Genomic DNA, 20,079 nt, shown 5'->3' with positions numbered 1-20,079 from the left:
ATGACATGGGGATTTCGTATATGACGCCCGTGGCATATTCCGTTTACCTGTTGCGGTGCTTCGTATTGCAAGGATTTGCGGACTCACGGGGATTGTTGATTCTGCGACACAGTCTCGATAGTTCGTTTGGTGCGGAGAACACAATAGGCACATCGTACCTATCCGCAACCTTTTTAAGATTGTTGGGTTAGTGAGTGTACATAGGGGATTACCACCGGCCTCACTGCTGCTCTTTCACGGGGCTGCCTCCGTGTACCTTTAAACTTTTTTATTAGGGTGTCCGCTACATACACCAGAACTCTCTGCGGGTAGCCCACTTTTTGCAACCTCGCTGCCTGTCTCGTGAAGCTCGTTTGAGCGGTGTGTGCACATGATCTTCTTAGTGACACCTCGAGACAACTAGATGCAATTCCTCTTTTTACAAGTTTCGAATGGGCCGAGCTGAACGGAAGGATGCCCTCCTTAGAGCGTGGCTCATATGTCCAGCATATGTGATTTTCTTCAAGACTTAGCCTAAGGTCCAAGAACTGTATATGCCCGTTCACTGGCTCTTCATGCGTGAACGACAACCCATCCCCGCATGACCCAAATATGTCAAGCACTTCTTCAACCCCGCAGCTCGGCGCGTCAGCGGGTCTGCCGAGGACAAGAAAGTCGTCCACATATCTGAAGATGCGACACCGGTTCGCGTCGCCCAACCTCTCGGCAATCTTTCTTCCGCACACACTTAAAACAATATTGGACAGTATCGGCGCAACACAAGACCCAATGCATATTCCCCTCTTCTGCGCCTTGTTCACGTCTCCTTTCTTGTATCTTGTCCTTGTGTATTTTCGACGCCCTGAAAGTTAAAGAAATTACACTTTTGGTTCTTAATTTCTAGGCAAGGTGGCGCAAGCTACCGTCCGTAATAAAGGGTACAGCCGTTAGCTTCCATCCATCCTTCCATTTATTTGAATTGCGCACGTTTCGAGAAATGCCTAAACATTCAGGCACGTCATAGATCAAGGGAAGAAATGCGCTGAAAGACAACAGGAATGTCGTCTGTGGTAAACTTCTTCGCATCCATCAACGTAACAAATCAGTCAAACGTCGTTTATATTTTTTTCCTTTGTAAATGTTGATTAGTAGTAATTGCTAGCTATACAAAAATCTGTCATAGCAAATTTGGCAAATTAAAAAAAAAAAAAAAACCCTACGGGCATTGCGAACCAATCGGAACAACGGAGGCGAACCACGTGGGAACTTCCCACAGGAGAACTGAACGTTAGATCCTCGCATGCTTCGCTTCATATACCTAAAAAAAAAAAAAAAAAAAAAAAAAAAAAAAGTTTTTATTTAGAAGTGATTTGGTTACATTTCGGCTAACTGCTTAAAAACGTTTTTGAACAGAATTTGCAACCTGACGGCCGGCAGCACACGAATGCGCACATGCACAAAAAAAAAAAAAAGTTGAGATAGATAGCGATTATAAATTATCATAAAGGCATAATGTACCACTACCACAAACGCAGATAACACTTCAAAAGATTAACAGTGAAACACCTCTAATTTTGAAATCTAATTTCTCGAAAAACACGCACACCCATCTTATCAAAAAAAAAAAAATAATAATAAACGCAATAAAACTCGAGTTAATACAACGGAAGTCGATCATAGTGCACAACAAAATAATGGCGAAAAGGGAAATAAAGAGCCGCCAAAACAAATTACATCTATGCATTAATATTATTATTATTATTTATTTAGAGCAAGGGTTAGGGCATCATTATGACAGAAACGGACGTTACTGGAGCTAAAAGAAATTGATATGGGCCCTGAGAGGAACATGTTAACGCAGCAGCATTCTGGTGAGCAAAAACACGGCTCGCGAATGGCACTAATCGATGGGGAATTAAATCTGTGCTTCTCACCAAATTGGTGCAGTCGTCATTTATTTATGCGTATATATGTGTGTGTGTGTGTATGTGTATGTGTGCGCGTGCGTGCGTGCGTGTGTGTGCGTGTGTATGCATGTATGTTGTGTGTGTGTGTGAGTGTGGTTATAGGGAGGAGAAAAAAATGGAGTGAGTCACGAACAAGTGTTCCAGATGAGTCAAAGTTCTCATTTAAAAAAAAAAAAAACAACACCAAAAGGGGAAACAACCTATTGAGGTAGCGACAATACATTCAAACGGCTGGTTCTATTTCTGGGAAACAAACGGCGTGTTTACCTTACCGTACATACTCCTTTCAATCTCAGCGGACATTACACGCACACAAAACAAATAAAAACTCAACAGCGGTTAGCCAGAAAAAAAAAAAAAAAAGAATATAAACAACGAACACACACATGTCGGTGCAACGCCCTGCGGCGGGGTACAAGGTGAAAAACGCGGTGAACCATATATGAACGGTCATGGGAAGGATTTCACGCGACTGAGACGGGAAACTTCAGAAAATTCACGGGGACACTCCACCAGCTCTCTAGAGGCACCTCCGGAAACCTCAAAACCAGCCCGTAATCCAAGAAGTCACACTGTCCCAAGCGCTCGATACAGCCGTGGTAACCGTGTTCCAAGCGGAGGTGATTGCGCATCCAGCATCGTCGAAGAACTTTTTCGTTTTACCCCAGATCGTAGACGGAGTCTCGTTGCTGCCGCAACCATCCCCACTCGTTTCCTGGTTGTCACCACCGACGGTAGTGGTATCGTCAGTGACGATGCTCTCCGTCACATTGAAATCAACGTCTGCACTTCCCGTGACCTTAGCAGACGACTCGGTCGGCGCCGAGGGGGGTCTCTCAAGCTTATTGACCGGCTCAAACTCCGCGGGTAAGGTTAGTCCTAGGACGCCGGCTAATCCACTAGGATAAAGTCTGACTGCCACTTCTCCGCCGGCATCAGCAACGCCGACAACTTGATCGGCCTCAGCAAGGACGCTCCCGTGGTTCAGCCGAACTTCGTAGCGACATACTCCGTCGCTCGTGAGCAGGCACCATGTCTTCAGCGACTCGTCTGCGTCGCTGCTGAACACCTTGATTTCGCAGAATTCTTCAGCGTCGTGAGAACCGCCGTCGTCTCTGAAGACGATGTCGTACTTCAGCGGAACAGAGGGCACGGCGTGGAGTTCAGCATCCGCGCAAAGCTGAGTGGTCACGTCATCGCTCGTGGTAACCTGGAGGTCGACGGTGAGCGTGTAGGGGCTACCCTGGTACACCGGGCGGTAGAAGACAACGGCTTTCGATGACGTCACCGGGACAACCAGAGTCGGATAGTGGCCGCACAGTGACGTCACGGGAGGGTCTGCCACGTTGCCGTATATTTCGACTGGGCATCCGGGTATCTCTCCATCGTCGATGGCCGTTATGTCGTTGACGAAGAAAAGGAGACCAGAATCTCCAGGGGCTACGAAGGTGAACTGGCAGTCGATGACATCATCCTGTGACGTCACGTTCTGCTGAATGAACAGCGTGACTTGCGTGGAGTGAACGTGAAAGGTTCCGGAACACTGTTGCGGAGCGGTGATGATGTCCTCGGTGTCACACCGCCGGACTGAGCAGAGGACACCAACGATGGACACAATCAGCGGCATCCAAGAGGAACGTACCATGATGTGACTTGGAGATCCAACTACCGTATCTCGCTCACCGATTGCGACAGCGAAAACGAGCAGACGATCCTAACAACCCGACAACTAAACGACCGTGACGACGGCAGTGCGGCTGTTTTGCGCTCAACCTGTACCTTCCGCGTGTGCGGGCCTGGTGCGTCAGGCAATCCGACCGGAAACAACGCTGCTGCTTGCTAGAGAACAAAAGGAATGCGCGGTGCAGGTACTGCAGACGAACAACTAACGTGTTCTCTCATTGCCAATGGACCATTTGCGAAAATCCGAAAAGCCCTCGCGCGAGGCCCACAACGAATTGTGAGAGCTAGCTGTCAGCTGAGGGTTCCTCTTGGTTCCGCAGCATATAGACCACCGTGATACAGGAAAGAGTGGAAGAGAGAGGGCAGCGCATTTACCTGCCGGCCCTTGCACTACCCTCCGTTGTCTGCTTCTCGGCATCTGCATGAGGGCGCTGCATGTTTTACAAAATGCCTACCGGGCAACCAGCGCATCTAGAAAACAAAAGAAGAACTGTCGTCCTCTGATTTATTTCTGTCCATTCGAGCACTTACAGCATTACCTCAGTGGTATCACTAAAAAAAGTATGAACTAAAAAAAAAAAAAAAGGAACGAGTCGCGAATTGCACTAGCCGAGGTCGTAGAACATGTGCAGTCGCAATCACACATGCCCAGCCTACTTTCGGCATAGTAGACTCTTTCCATGTGCTCTATGCTTTCGTAGCAGTGTCTGGTCATGTCTATGAATCCTTTCGAAAAATTACGCCATCTTATGGTCTATATCTGAATATATATTGCACAGGGCGCGCGCAAGACACCATGGCAAATCTATCAATTGTATACAGTCTCTATGAGGTATTATATCAGTCATTCATAGACTCGCCAGCTTGTTGGTGTTTCTTGCGCACGTCACTTGCAGTATTTTCAGATTGACCGTACGAAGGCGTAATTTTCAAAGGAGTCTGTATCCCAAAACATCTGGGCCACATCATCGGTTCACATAAATACGCCAACGTTCTATTACATTTCAGTCAGCGTTGGCTGCGGCTGTAGACGAGCCAAAACTTTTACCATGACAACACCAAAAAAAAAAAAAAAAAACTTAATGGCATAGCGACAACACAATTAAGCAGCTGGTTTCACTCCTGGGAAAGAAACGAAATTTTTTACCTGTACTGCACGAAATGAGAGCTTTAACATCGGTTAGCTGGAAAAACCAAAAACGCGTAAACAAAGCTAAGCCGGTCCAAAGCTCACGCCTGCAGCCGGGCAAACGCAATCCGCTACGTGAACGTTCCCCAGAGGATTTCTAGATGAGTGCAGCATGAAATGTCAGGAAATTCGCAGGCAAAGTCAACGAGGGCATCTCACCACCAGCTCGTAAACCAGGAAGTAACGCTGTTCCAAGCACTGGTTACAGCAGACGCAACGGTATTCGCAGCGCTCGTAACCGCAGATGCCACGACATTGAAAGCACTACTGACTGCCGATGTAACCGTGTTCCAAGCGGAGGTGATTGCGCATCCGGCATCGTTGAAGAACTTTTTCGTTTTTCCCCAGATCGTAGATGGAGTCTCGTTGCTGCTGCAACCATCACCACTCGGTCCCTCGGCGTCATCACCGACGGTAGTGGTATCTTCAATGGCGATGCTGTCCGTCACATTGAAATCAACGTCTGCACTTACAGTGACGTTAGCAGACGACTCGGTCGGCACCGAGGGGGGTCTCTCAAGCTTATCGACCGGTTCAAACTCCGCGGGTAAGGTTAGTCCTAGGACGCCGGCTAATCCACTCGGATAAAGTCTTACAGTTACTTCTCCGCCGGCATCAGCAATGCCGACAACTTGATCGGCCTCAGCAAGGACGCTCCCGTTGTTCAGCCGAACTTCGTAGCGACATATTCCGTCGCTCGTGAGCAGGCACCATGTCTTCAGCGACTCCTCTGCGTCGCTGCTGAACACCTTGATCTCGCAGAATTCTTCAGCGTCGTGAGAACCGCCGTCGTCTCTGAACACAATGTCGTACTTCAGCGGAACAGAAGGCACGGCGTACAGTTCAGCATCAGCGCAGAGCTGAGTGGGCACGTCATCGCTCGTGGTAACCTGGAGGTCGACGGTGAGCGTGTAGGGGCTACCCTGGTACACCGGGCGGTAGAAGACAACGGCTTTCGATGACGTCACCGGGACAACCAGAGTTGGATAATGGCCGCACAGTGACGTCACGGGAGGGTCTGCCACGTTGCCGTATATCTCGACAGGGCATCCGGGTATCTCTCCATCGTCGATGGCCGTTATGTCGTTGATGAAGAAAAGGAGACCAGAATCTTCAGGGGCTACGAATGTGAATTGGCAGTCGATGACATCATCCTGTGACGTCACGCTCTGCTGAATGAACAGCGTGACTTGCGTGGAGTGAACGTGGAAGGTTCCGGAACACTGTTGCGGAGCGGTGATGATGTCCTCGGTGTTACACAGCCGGACTGAGCAGAGGACACCAACGATGGACACAATCAGCGGCATCCGAGAGGAACGTACCATGGTGTGACTTGGAGATCCAGTCACTACATGTCGCTTACTGATTGCAACAGGGAAAACGTACAGGCATTCATAATAACCTAACAATAAAACGCCGCGACGGCGACAGCGAGGCCGTTTTGTGCACTAGCTGTACCCTCGGCGGTGTGCAGGCCCGGTGCGTCAAGCTTTACGACCGGAAGCAGCGCTGCTGCTGGCTTTAGAACGAAGAATATGCGGCGCAGGTACTGCACACTCATAATCACTATGTACGCACGCACTGCTTTCTAGGCATCGCCGTGTGATACCCTCAATATTTTTTTCTGACCCGTGGATATGCTGTGTTCTATAGTTGACGTATATGCGGTTGGATTCGCAACATGAACAAACTCAACAGATTGTAATTAAACAAAAGCCTCAATCCGTCGTATAACCTAGAAGCGAGCATCGAATGAATCATCAAATGAACGAAACAAAATAACGGTTCACAAAGTTTTTTTTTCTTTTTTTCCCGCGAGTCGTAGCGGCTGAGCTTATACAAAGGAATCATGTTGTTGTTCATTGGTTTCCTAGAAAGGTCGGGATATATAAATGTCAATCAGTTGTCCTTGAGATACAGACCTCGACGACCCAAAGTGCTGTGATAGCATTAGAGTACCTAGATAGCAAACGTAGACAAGGTTTCCAACTTTTTGTCTTTGACCATATCTCGTGTTTGAGCACGGGAGGAAGTAAACACACCTCAGGCTAGAAGATGATTGCGAAATGTACACCTGAACTTGACAGGTCCACCGGGGCAACCTAGAACACGAAACTCACACCAACTCGCTCTATGCACGCCATCTTGAATATGACGTCATCTAACTCATCTCCCAGCGAATCTCCTGCCAACTTTTAGATGTCTCCGTCCCGTTGCCGAAGTGCACCCTGTTTTGTGTAAAAGTGGGAGAGGAAATGGACCAAGACCCAGGCACACGCAGTGTGCATCGGCCATTCTAAAGTGAAGCAGATTTTTCAACCGAGCAGCCATTTTGTTAGTACAAAAACGTCTTTAGAGGCGGTGGTCAATGAAAATGCGGAGCAGCGCGCACTTTATACTACAGGTGGCAGAACGCTGCACACGGTGATACACATTGGCACTGGCAAGATGGCGGCCCTGGGCTAAGAAGTGGCGTAGCCAGAATTTTTTTTTTAGAGGGGGGGGGGGGGGTGGGGGGTGGGGGGGGGGGGGGTGAGGGGAGCGGGGGTTAAGGTGGCAGTGACGATCACAAAAATAAATAAATAAATAAATACATTTATACACGATTTATCAAGAGAAGCACTTGCCTTTACTTTAAACTATGATCCCTACATAGGAAAGCGCACAGGAGACTCCAAAAACTCAATTGCAAACGAAACATTTTAATACATGGCTAACAAAAACAGAAACAAGTTACGATGGACAAAGATTTGAACATAACATAGAGAATAAAGAGGTTCTGATACATACAGCAAAAGGGACAGTGCAAGTGAACAACTTTCCTTGATCTGCCCACTGCAAAGGCGTTCGTAGACCGAATGAACGTTCTACAAAAAAAAAGTGAGCTTCTAATATTCTTTGCGATATTCATAATTTGAACAATTACATCTACACGAGCTTTCCTAAAAAGTGAAGCACCAGTTTAAACAAAACGTTAATAACGCGAAAGTCGGTTCATGCACTTAACTGCGCAGAGATGTTATCCCTAAGGGGCCTCCATGGTCATTCCTACGCTTTCCACTATCAGAGAAACGAAATGACCAAAGCATAACACCCCAACACCTTATTCTTGCGCAAGAAAGGTACACTTTTTCTTTTCTCCAGTTCTTGAAGCTCACTGGAAAACGGCATGGGATGAGGAACTCTCCTTTTCTCGTAACTTGGAAAAGGGGCGACGGCTACGGCCTAAGCTCGCCAATCAAAGCGTTTAAAAACGTCACACGTGGCAACGGAATGTCTGACTGTGCTCCTCCTGTGCAGACTCGCCACCGATTGGTTCACTGAGGCAGTATCCTATACGCCTTTTGTCAAGTCCAGCTGCGATTGATTTGAAAGACCAGGAAACTGCTCAAGACGCCCACAATTTCGGGCCGAGATTTAAATCTGCGTCTCTGGATGCGAAGGCCAAGTTTTCAAGCCTTTTTTTCAAGCCTTTTGTAATGCCGTGCGCCGAGCTCCAGCGCTCCCCCCGAGCTTGCGGAATTCGGGCACTCTGGTTGGCGATAACTTTTGAGCCAGCCGAACATAGGTCTCCCGTCCGGATCACATTATCTTTGGCGTTTGAGCCAAAGCGTCTAAACTCTAAACGCGTGGAGATTGACTGCTTTCGAAGAGGCTGCAAGCCGAGGTATGAAAGAAATAGCGAGAGCCCGAATGAGAAAGCAACGGCGGCGGCGGAGGCAGCGAAGGCAGGAGGGTACGGTTAAAATTTCGAAGGGTGCTCCGACACCCGAACATCCTTCTTGGCTATGCACCTGCCGTGCTTCAACGGGCGTCTACTATCATGATCAAAACAGAAATCGGTGCTACCTAACCAGGATTTCCCTCCGCCTCTCGGCCTCTTTCGAATTCTCTCTCGAACGTACCTCACATGTAGTGACGTCTTGGAGAAAGACAAGAGTCTAACTGACCACAATGTTTTTACTTTTTATTAATATTTAAAAGTCGTCCCTCGTTCATTCGCACATCCCAACAATCATTTCACACGAACACTACGGCATACTATAGGTTATACACCTACATATGCGTCACAACAACCCAAATGGGCATGCCGACGAATTTGCATATCTGCCAACGATTCCATCAGAACCAGCTCCAGAACCAAGACTTGATGCTGTAGCTGGTGAACACCATTGTGTACTCAATAGTCCAAATCCAGGTTATTGTGCTATCCCAGAACGACTCGTCCTCATCATCGCTGTCATGGTGGCCACCATGCTCCCACTCATCATCATCATCATCATCATCGTCGTCGACGTCGTCGTCATCATCATCACCATGGCCATGGCCAGGTTTATCATGACCATGACCAGGTTTATCATGATCATGGTCACCATGATGATCACAGTCGTCATGGTTGCCACCATCAGTGCTGCCGTGTGTAGGTGGGGTACTCACATCCTGACCATCGTCGGTCATGTTTACATCAGAACCATCGCTCGTCTCAGTTGTTGCCACAGGCATTTCCGTTGCGTTCGGCGGTCTCTCAAGACTGAACACAGGCTCAAAGTCCCCAGGTAAAGTTAGGGCCAGAACCCCAGATAAGCTTCTAGGATGAAGTCTGACCGTAACTTGGCCCCCAACCTCGGCCAGACTGATCAGACCAGGAGCTGGATCAAGCTGGCTCCCGTTACTCAGCAGGACCTCGTAAGAACAGTCACCCCCGCTCGTAAGAAGACAACCTGTCTTCAAGGTCTCATTGACGGCGTTACTGACCACCTTATAGTCGCAGACTTGTTCATCGTCGCTCGCACTTCCGTCGTCTCTAAGCACGACGTCATACTTGACCGGAACCGACGGAACAGCATGAAGTTCAGCGTCAGCGCAGAGCACACTGGTGTCATCATCACTGCGGGTCACCTGGAGGTCAAGAGTAAGCGTGTACGGACTGCCCTGGTACTCTGGACGGTACGCGACGGTGACTCTGGAAGAGCTCACTGGGATGACCGCCGTGTCGTAATGGCCACACAGCGATGAAACCTGCTGGTTGTCCCCGTCGTAGATCGTCACGGGGCACCCTGGTATTTCGCCGTCATCGATGGCGGTGATGCCGTTGGCGAAAACGAGCAGACCCGCACTTTCGGGGGCCTCGAAGACGTACTGGCAGTTGACCACGTCGTCCCGTGACGTCACGCGCTGCTGGACCAGGAGGGTCACTTGCGTCGAGTGGACCTTGAAGGTTCCCGAACATTCTTGCGGAGCCGTGATGGTTTCTTGGCCCTGAGCTTCTCGTGTTGAGCAGAAGAAAGCGACGAATAGAATCGCGAGTACCGAAGGAGGAACGGTACACGTCTTCATGGGAGCCATGCTGATGACTAACTGAAATCGTCAACCACTTATACGATAGGAGAAAAACATATATAAAGAAAACGATGCCGCGTGTTTGCTTCAGCGGTGGGGAGGAACACCTGTGCGCTCGCTCATTTCAGGGGCAGTGAAAACAAGACAAAGCAAAGCACCGCGATTTCCTACAAATTGTACTCGTACCAACCAGAGTATGGTACGTGTACGCGTGCGGCACTCGTTTTGCTAACAGGAAATGAGGCTGCGAGCTCAAAAATGAAAGCAAACAACAAAAAAAAAAAATAGTCTACGCTGTCCACTTTGTTTCCTGCGGTTGCGGACACTTGCATGGTGTCGCGGCGCTGAAGACAATGTTGGCAGTCGAACAAGGTTAGCGTGCGTGCGACCGCGGCCACGTATAGCTCTAAGTTACGCAATAGCCCATTTCGAAAGATACACGCTATGTACAGTGCATAACCATTCCGGCGGTTGGCGACACGCAGCTGGAGCGGAACACAAACTCCATATATGCTCTCGTACTGGGAAAAAGGAAAAACCAACAAAAACTGTGCATCAGGCGTTTGCAAGCTCTATTTCAGGGCTGATAGAGTGACCCTTGAGATTACATGCATGTCTAACCCGTTTTGGGAAGTACTTTACATTGTACTTCAAGTACTAATTCAAGTACGTGTAGAAAACTTGTACTTGAAGTACATCCTCCGAGTATGTATTTGTTCTTTAGTTAAACTATTTTTCTGCTACGTTTGAGGAAAGTACAACTCCCGACTTCAAAGTACATTCCCCGAATTCGGCCTTCTTAAAATTTTATCATAAAATGATGATTTGCCAACAAATAAGTGCGTTATAAGTAGATTGTGTTAACTAGTTAGTCAGTGAGAGTAAAATAAGTACTCTGTGGCCATTTGACCTTATCCAATATTCGCCGCCATGGGGAAATAACTGATGCACCCCCAATTAGCTCTAAAGTAATAATGCATGTCGGTAAGCACACGCAGAGACACACACACAGACACGCGCACGCACGCACGCACGCGCGCGCACGCGCACACAAACACACACACACACACACACGCACACACTCACTTTGTATTGAAGAAAGGACATCATGAAAAATTGTGTTAAAAAGTGCCGGTACTTTACTTTGAAACTTCATTGTATTTATAGTACTTTGTGCCGGCTGTACTTACTAATTTACTTGAAGTACATAAATTATAATTTTCTTTGCACTTCGAGTACACTTATTCTAGATGTACTTTACCCAACACTGTGCTGACCCCACCATCCCAACTTGTTAGGGCAGCGCTCGCTGGAGGTCGGCTTCGGCGCAGTACCTCTTGCCATTCGTAAATTCAAACAATGTACAGGATAATACGTTGGCCTGTAGTCGAACACAAATGCGTCGTACGCGAGAAAATACTAGTTTCTGCAACGAAACACTCAATTTCTGTCTCTGCATAAACTAATACAAAAAAAAAAAAAAAAAATACACAAGCGCCGCGGCTTTTGCCGCTGTGAAATGATATCGAAACGTGGGTGCTTCAGGCAAGGTGTTTAGCATAGCGTCACGGCCTCCAAAGGCGGGACGTGACACTTCATTTTGACGTTCTGAAACCCAAAGACACGCTTCGCGTAGTTTACAAAGCCGCCTGAAGCGACATTTGCGTCGTCTGCTACCGAGTCCGCAGACAGTTGCCCAACCGACGAAGGCAAGGTACTTACACAACATCGTTAGCTTCGAGGCACATGTTGCAAGTTTCTCATGAAATTCGAAATAAGCACAGAATTTCCCAAAACAAAAAACCTCCATGAAAACTTTTTTTTTCTTTTTTTTTTTTTGAGGGGTTTGGAACGTTTTGCAATTCTTATTAAACTACTGCGCACCATAAGCATATTGTGCGGGTAGGGTACGTCTCAACTCCGAAACTGTACGGTGGGGTAATGCAGTTTTTTGCTCGGCAAAGGGTATTCCACGATCCGACGCATGGTACGATCCATATTGGAGCAGTAAAAACAACGTTTGGAGCGCAATCACATTCGCTCCATTGCGAATATTGTCCAACTAAACGACAGTGCCTTCATTCCGTTCACAACCATACATAGCAGACAGTAGTCGCCCATACCCGACAAAATGCATAATTAAAAAAAAAAAAAAACAAAAAAAAAACGGTTACGGTAACGGGGTTTTTGTGACAACTGAGTAGTACTTTTTCTCTGGAAGGCGAAAACTCTGCGACATTGTTAGCGCGAACGAGACATCGCCGATTTCCTACGCTGTTCTCTCAGCATTGAAGAACTGTCAACAAAACTACTGTGGTGCTGGAAAGTTGTCAGTTGGGTATACTAATCAAAGCGGTAAATTTTTGTGCCCGTTAGTACCCTTTCGAAATAAACTGCGAAAAAGCGCTCAAGTCGTGAGTCCGCTTGGACTCAAATAGTACCGTGACAAGTTGTGTTCGTCCCCCTTTCTTTTGGCTTCCATCTCGGGTTTTAGTGAGCCGAGTATTCCGGTGCACTGCTAGAAATTATGTTGTTCAAGCTGTCTGGACGCGATAAAACTGCAATTCTTCGTTCAGTGGAAACACAAACTTGCCCTATGTCCAACACAAACGCAATAGCTCGTTACGCTTGAATTAAATGTAAACGAAAGTTAAAACGGTTAAAACAGCGCGCTGAAAACAGGCCATGCCAAAGGCTACTTTTACATCTATGGTGTGCAACACGGAATGGCATACGTAGCACGAGTTACACCATCGGGTGAAACCGGCTCCCATCCATCGAATAAGTATGTATGTATGTATGCATGATTGGGCAGGCATCGCTCCATTGCCGACACGCGAAAATAAACAAAAACAAAGAAACCAATCATTCGCCTAACTCGAGCATAACAAAAGGCGCGAGGTCACGTGACAACCCGTACATAATTATATTGTCTGCTAGTCCAACGTACAAGACAATGACCAGACGCATGTAAATAAAGCGCCACAAAACTTAAATAAGACAAACTATCAATTTATCCAATACAGCATCTATGATATGTCTCTCAACAAATCTATAGCAAAAAAATAAAAAAATAAATAAATAAAGTTCTTCCGAATTCCGGGCTAGCCCACCATGACAGGTTTGGCGGAGAAGATTCACGTGGAAAGGCGGGAAACAAGCAGAAATGCTGAAGCACGGCCAACTTCGCCAGAGGCGGTTACAGGTCAATGGTAGCCGGTTGCGAGAAAAGGATGACCGGCCAATGTAGCCCCGAGGTTTCCCCCGTCAAGATGGCGAAAGTTAGGCTTTCACAGCGAGGATTGGAAGCATATAAAGTGACTTGCATAACAATTATACGAAAAAAAGAGCACGTGGCGTTTTATTGAAAAAAAGAATGCGAGTAATATAGTTTTAGCTCGCGTTTTATCAATAAGAGCAAAGCTACGATGTTGCAATTTGAAACAGTGCAAAACCTTAGACATACGTGCAGTTCATACTGCAAAATAAATACTTCAGATCGGAGTCGTTTAAACGCACAGTGACGGAGAACACAATTAACCACCACTGCAAGAAGAAAAAGTATACATGGGAGACGTGGTTGGGAAACCATCTAATCCCGAGTCCTCATACAAGGAAAAATAAGACGTCGTACAACACGGCACAAAGATCTGAACTACCCACATTGCGAATTCGAGGTTCCACAAAGCGGCGGATCCATAGCGGGTATCCGAACGAGATTCTTGATTTTTCTACTTTCCGCCGCGAGCTGGCATCTCGCGTTTCGCTCTTTCCCAACATCGGCCGCCGTACCCCTCCACTCTGCGGTTGTACCATCATCCGCTTGCCCTTTCCTACAGTCTCTCTAAAACGCCAACTGAATACACAAAAGCAAAAACAAAAAGAACCACCACAGACCGATGGAAGTTTCTCCTTTCAGCGTTCTCCTCACCACGCAAGCTCCTCCTCTTCCGACAAAGTTGGCTCCGAAGCTTGTGTGGTGGTAGAGAAAAAGGAAGTGCTGTGGCACGTTCGCTCGTCGTGGACATACCATAAATACGCTGTTGGGCCACTTCGGCCATACATTGCTGCCCCCAGCCGTCTTTAGAGCACCCAGTACTTTCTACGACCACATTCTGGTCACACCGCCGCGTAATCCGAGTGGTCTACATCGGGACCTGTACCCTTTTTTGCCCAATCCACCTCTCGCTGTACCCTTCGGGTAAGTTTTCGAGAGAACATTCGCTAGAAGTCGCGTAAGACGGCCTCATATGCCAAATTCACGGAGCCAGCCAGCCACCCCTCAGTGTTTTAGATAATTGCCACTTATCAACACGGATGTGAGGTTACTTGGTGCCACCCTGCACTTCCCTGATCGCAGAAGTATGATAAAGAGGGCTCGCTTCCACCCATTGTGCGTGTTCGTTATAACTGGCCTTGGCATCAATCGTGCTCGAACATCTTGCTTTTCTAAACTTTAGTGCGCGTGTGCCTGTACTTTCTCCCACTTTGCAGTAGGACATAAGAGGACAAGTTTCCAATGAGCGGCGACGGAAAAAACGGTTTTTGTGACGGGTGCGGCTGGCTTCATCGGAAGCCACACGGTCATCGAGCTCCTCAAAGCTGGCTACATAGTCATCGGAATCGACAACTTTGCCAACGCTGTTTCAGGTATTGTAACTATCAAATAGAAATTTGGCAAAAAGAAATACCGAGCGAACTGAATTTGAATCGCAGGCGAAAATGGGAAAGCGACAAGCCTCGAAAGAGCGGAGGAGCTTACTGGTCGGAAGATCACATTTTACCAGTGCGACTTGCTGGAAAAGGCTGCGCTTTCCAAGATATTTGATAAGGTGAGATTGGCTGAACTTGGATGGCTGAACATGGATACATGGACTTGCAAAACGCGCAAAGGTTTGTGGCGATACATATTTCGCTTGGCGTCTTTCTTGTAGCACAAGATCGACTTCGTCATTCACTTTGCGGCCATGAAAGCTGTAGGCGAGTCTATGCAGAAGCCGTTGTTCTACTACAAAAACAACATTGTCAGCACTATCAACCTCCTTGAGGTGAGTGAAAATAACTGACCTTGCATTTGGGGAAAGGTGGGGATACAGCCGTAGGACGCCAAAGCGCCCAAGCATGGCAAACACTCGTTGTCAACAAACCTGTTGCAGAGCGTCCCTTGTGCTTCGCGTCCTGGTGGTGGCACGCACATTTTAGCTCAAACGTGGGTCGCATTAAAATAAACTGTCCGCGAGTCGTCGTAGATGCCCCAGGTATCGGAGGTTTAAACTCGCGCGCGAACATCGAACGAACGCAAAAGCACGTGAGGTGAGAATCGGTAGCGACATCATCACTGAAGAACTGTCTTGTTCCCGATGGTGCCGCTGGGGACAAGTGTCGCTAACGTCGCTTACTCCCTCCCTAACTCATATTAACTCATTTGTTCTAGATTTTGATATCAGAAACCGACCGAAACATATAAAATCGAAGGAAATGTGTTTCCCCGCAACACTGCACCACCTGTTGCAGTCACTCTTCTAAATATGCTTTTTTGAAATTATGTATTTTCGGTTTGAGTTCCCAGTTTCAGTGAAGACATTTCAGCATTAGTTGTTCCAGAAAATGTTAGTTTGTGCTGGTTTTTGTAGGCGATTTGCAAACACAACAGGAGAGAAAAATTTGGACGTGAAGAGAGCAAGTGCTCTGTTCAGATATCCGAGCGTGCTGAATGGCTGAACTGACTGGATCTTGGAATTCCGGCAGGTGATGAAGGAACATGGAGTTTACAGCATGGTGTTCAGCAGTTCCTGTGTGGTCTACGGCAACCCACAGTATCTGCCCATTGATGAAGCCCACCCTACGGGAAATGTGACCAACGTCTATGGAAGGACCAAATATGCTATTGAGCAAATGCTTGAAGACATCTGCAGAGCTGAGAAAGTGAGTGCTTCCAGCTGCAAGTTAAAACCAAACCCTTGATAATATTCCGAAATTCATTTTCTTCTTTCCTTGGGCCAGCATTTTTTTTTTTTTTTTGTTAAAAACAGACTTACAATGTTATTAAACATATTCCAAACTACAACTGAGAAATATTTTATTCAGTGTCTGTGTTAAATGCCAGCAGACAGTGACTGATAGCACCAAACTTTGTAGCTTTGCAACTGATGCATCTGCATAATAAACATTCTGCATATGCATTAAAAAAAATGCTTCTACAAACATTTTATGTAGGCGAACTGAATCCAGGCATTGCACGAAGTCGACAGCTCCTAGAACAGTCTCATTACTTATGAGCTGCCCTATTTGAGAGATGTTACAATTTCGAGGTTCCATTAGAAAATACCCAACCATCATCTACCATTAAGCTGAAATATATTTATTTATTTATTTATTTATTCATATTACCCCTAAAGGCCCTCGTGAGAGGGTATTACATAGGGGGGGGTACATAAATCGTTCCAATAGGAACTAGTGCACATTGAACAACATATCAGAATACTGTCTTGAAGGTGACTTGGCAGTTTAGAACCGTGCACACATCGATTGCTGCACGTCTGCAAACATTCACGTGGCCGACCGCAGCAATGGAACATCATCCCGCTGCGGTACTTCAACCCCCTGGGGGCCCACCCATCCGGAAAGATCGGGGAGGACCCCATCAGGGCCTTCACCAACCTTATGCCTGTCATCGGAGAGGTGGCCCAAGGGAAGCGATCCGAGTTGGCCATTCTCGGAGGAGACTACGACACCGAGGACGGAACAAGTCGGTTGGCACTGCTCCGCGTCCCTTATTGCATGCACCCGCAAAGCGACTGTTTTTGCAGCGGCAACCTTTCACATGGAGTCATCTCACTCAGGTCCTCAAAATCTGCTAATTTCAGCAAACTTCAAGCATAAATACTACTAATTTCAGCAAACTTCAAGCATAAATACTACTAATATAGCAGAAGTTCTGGCATGCCCTCAAACTTGATGCTGCAATTGTAAAGTGCTCGCTAGAATGGAAGCTGTGTAGGGAACTAACATATCCTAGCTTGCTTCTTTACATTTTAATTATTTGGTGAAAGGTCTATTGAAATAGTTTGCAAGCCCTATGCTTTTATAGCAATTATTCTCAACGACAACTTTTTCTGGCTCTTGAGATGAGAAGAGTGTGCATGCACCGCTCAAGGTGTGCAAGCACAGGAACGTGCCCATAGCTTTGACTTCTCTGCAACCTTTTTTTTTTTTATCACTCCCATGTTCTCCTGTCACTACTTTCCCCCAAGCTTTATATCATTGTGAGTAATGTAAAAAAATATTCCCGGTGAAAACACTAGAAAATTTCCGAACAATACAGGTGTGAGAGACTTCATACACGTGATGGACTTGGCAACTGGACACGTAGCAGCCCTTGAAAAGCTGGAACAGAACCCCAGATACAAGGTAAACCTACTTCACTTCTCAATTATCAGTTCCAGCTGCAATAGATGAAGTCGAGTGGTTCAAGACAACCACACTGCACCATTCCAACAGAGAACAGAAGATTAGTATATTGAATGACCTCAAGACTTTGAGTTAAAAAAAAATGCTTGTGACCAACCTTAAATTGGAAACTTGCCACCTTCCACCATCGCCTTTCTGTGGTTTGGGATGTTTGTTCACATTAAGAATAAGAACATTAAGCTATGTGGGGAAAAAAGCAGATCTGGAACTTGCAGCACACAGCTTTGATGCAACTTTGCTACCAAATCAATGCATGTTCTGGAGCAAAAGCTTGTCCCCTTTTAGTTTATCTTGCAACGCATAAAAACATAATTCTCCCCCGTCTTTGCAGGTGTACAACCTTGGAACTGGCAAGGGCTACACAGTGCTACAGCTCATCGATGCTTTCGAGAAGGTGACTGGCAAGAAAGTAAGTTGGCACAATTTGGACAAAACATCAACACTAAGTGCACTGGGCCTAATCACATTCTATGAAGTAACAGCCGTAGTCGGCTCACGAAATCTTAGATTAAGGTAGCCAACATGTATCACTGCGCTAAAGCTGCTTGAATGGTGAAAGAAAGTAAATTTACTCATTGATGGTGTTTATGTCACAAACAGCACCCAATTTAAGAGATAACCAAAATCTCGACTTTACCGTACCTGGGGCCAAAGTTTGTCATAAAATTATACGAGACGCAAGGTTCCCTCTCAGGACATTCCCCATTTAGCATGTCTATCATTTCAACAAATAGTGTTTCAAAGCAACACAATACCCGAGATATTGTTTAGAACATATACCTAGTCTTTCTGAAGCTGACCCATGGATTTTGCTTGTATTCAACTACCTGTCACACTTTAGGCCCGTTCACCCATACATCGCAGTCAGGGTGGGCAATAAAAATAAAGATTTCCAAATGTAAATCACGATTTATCTCACAATTTAAATTGGACCAGTTTTACAATAATGATTTAAATCTAATCTTTCCTGCGGAAATACCGAAAATATCTTTTAATTTTCCGTTTTGTCCATCATTCATTAATTTCTATGTGTATCGGTCTTGAACTGAAATCAAAGAATCGTCAAGCAAGAAAGATTCATATCAGACTGAATACGAACAGAAAGCTTTTCTTGGCACGCCGAGGCAGCCCTCGTGTCACTGCCTTCAACACCAACTTCATGTTATCTCAGTGAGAGGCATCTGTGAACCAATCTCTAGCGCATCCCGTCGGCCTGAACTTCGCAGATCCCTTACAAGATCCACGACCGCCGGCTGGGCGACATCCCCGCCATCTGGGGAGACTGCGGACTGGCCGAAAGGGAACTGCGCTGGAAGGCACAGCACGGCATCGAGCGCATGTGTACGTTGCCCATCCATCGTCGGATCAAAGCAGATCAGTACGACACACACGCAGTAGCTTCTTGTCTTGTATGAAAAAAAAACACAAAAAAACTTGTGGTGTGAATTTAGTAAGTCACGAAAGGTGAGCGTACAAAAGTACCCTTACATTTCCAGAGTATCGGCATATGGCACAGACAGACATTGCAATGCAATCTGCGAAGCCTGCAATTGCATGCTAAACCAAACAGCGTTGCATCCCACGCTTTGCTTTGAAAACGGTTTAGAGTCCCAAGACTCCCATATGTGTCAGCACTCGCTCAAATCGTAAAGCTGATCTTATATTGACACAAAAGGGAGTGAATTCAGCACAAACTTTGCTTTGTTTCTCGAGTGTTTTTGTACTTTCGGGGGGGATGCTTCGTATTTCAGTTCCACATTTACGAATTGAGCCATGCATCTGTGGAGGTGTTGAATATTATGGCTGGAATAAGCCGATTACTTTGCGTAGCATTTCTCTCCACGACGACTCTGGAAAGTTGGCGGTGTCAACCTAAACGAATGGTCCTTTTCCACCAAAACAGGCGAGGACTTCTGGCGGTGGCTGACCTCGAACCCGGGGGGTTACCGCACCGAGAACCCGCGGCCCGGCCTGAAGATAGCACCCATCGAGAGCGGCGACGGAGACTCTGCCGTTGTCTCCGAGCTAGATTGCGACAAGTGATTTCTGCTGCGGCGGCGGCTGCCGCGCACTCGCTTTTTCTATTTATACGTTTCAGCGAATCACTCTTTGAATATGGTCGGGGGCGGGGCACCAAAACAGCGAGCCTGCGGGACGGGGAGGCTGTCACTTTTCTTGCATTGGTCCTTTTCTTTTGCACGCAATCATGAATAAACATGATACATAGAAAACGTCAGACTTGATTGCACATTCTTTTCGGAACTTCGATCACAAAAAGGGCTCATTTTGTGCCTGTTGTACCTCGTCTCCAGATGACACAAGTTTCTCCGAGATAGAAGACAACCTGCCAAACCATCGGGTCAAAAAAGGCAGTTTACACGTGGCTTGCAGGCAATGTTCCTACTTGTCTTTGCCAGGAAAAACAAAATCGTTGTTGCAAAACGCTCTCAG

At 46.8% G+C, this 20,079-nt stretch overlaps 3 protein-coding genes and 1 pseudogene across 3 annotated transcripts; 1 reads left to right on the top strand and 3 right to left on the bottom strand.

Moving 5' to 3' along the window:
• Positions 1 to 2,487: 2,487 nt before the first annotated feature.
• LOC121046771 lies at positions 2,488 to 3,882 on the bottom strand. Its single transcript, XM_040501367.2, has one exon. The coding sequence runs from the start codon at positions 3,589 to 3,591 to the stop codon at positions 2,488 to 2,490; it is 1,104 nt and encodes a 367-aa protein (XP_040357301.2). The 5' UTR covers positions 3,592 to 3,882.
• A 1,091-nt stretch (positions 3,883 to 4,973) lies between these two features.
• LOC8035575 lies at positions 4,974 to 6,172 on the bottom strand. Its single transcript, XM_040211565.3, has one exon. It carries the CDS (start codon positions 6,141 to 6,143, stop codon positions 4,974 to 4,976), a length of 1,170 nt encoding a protein of 389 aa, XP_040067499.1. The 5' UTR covers positions 6,144 to 6,172.
• Positions 6,173 to 8,764: 2,592 nt separating this feature from the next.
• On the bottom strand, positions 8,765 to 10,172 carry LOC115323152. The gene has a single exon (XM_040211566.2). The coding sequence runs from the start codon at positions 10,162 to 10,164 to the stop codon at positions 8,941 to 8,943; it is 1,224 nt and encodes a 407-aa protein (XP_040067500.1). The 5' UTR covers positions 10,165 to 10,172; the 3' UTR covers positions 8,765 to 8,940.
• A 4,505-nt stretch (positions 10,173 to 14,677) lies between these two features.
• LOC115311744 lies at positions 14,678 to 19,859 on the top strand (annotated as a pseudogene).
• The last annotated feature ends 220 nt before the right edge of the window (positions 19,860 to 20,079 follow it).

Source organism: Ixodes scapularis, unplaced genomic scaffold (assembly GCF_016920785.2).
Source record: "Ixodes scapularis isolate PalLabHiFi unplaced genomic scaffold, ASM1692078v2 PGA_scaffold12__126_contigs__length_90152505, whole genome shotgun sequence".
Lineage (NCBI taxonomy): Eukaryota > Metazoa > Arthropoda > Arachnida > Ixodida > Ixodidae > Ixodes > Ixodes scapularis.
Note: the sequence above shows the minus strand (reverse complement) of the source record. Positions and strands in the feature narration are given on the sequence as shown.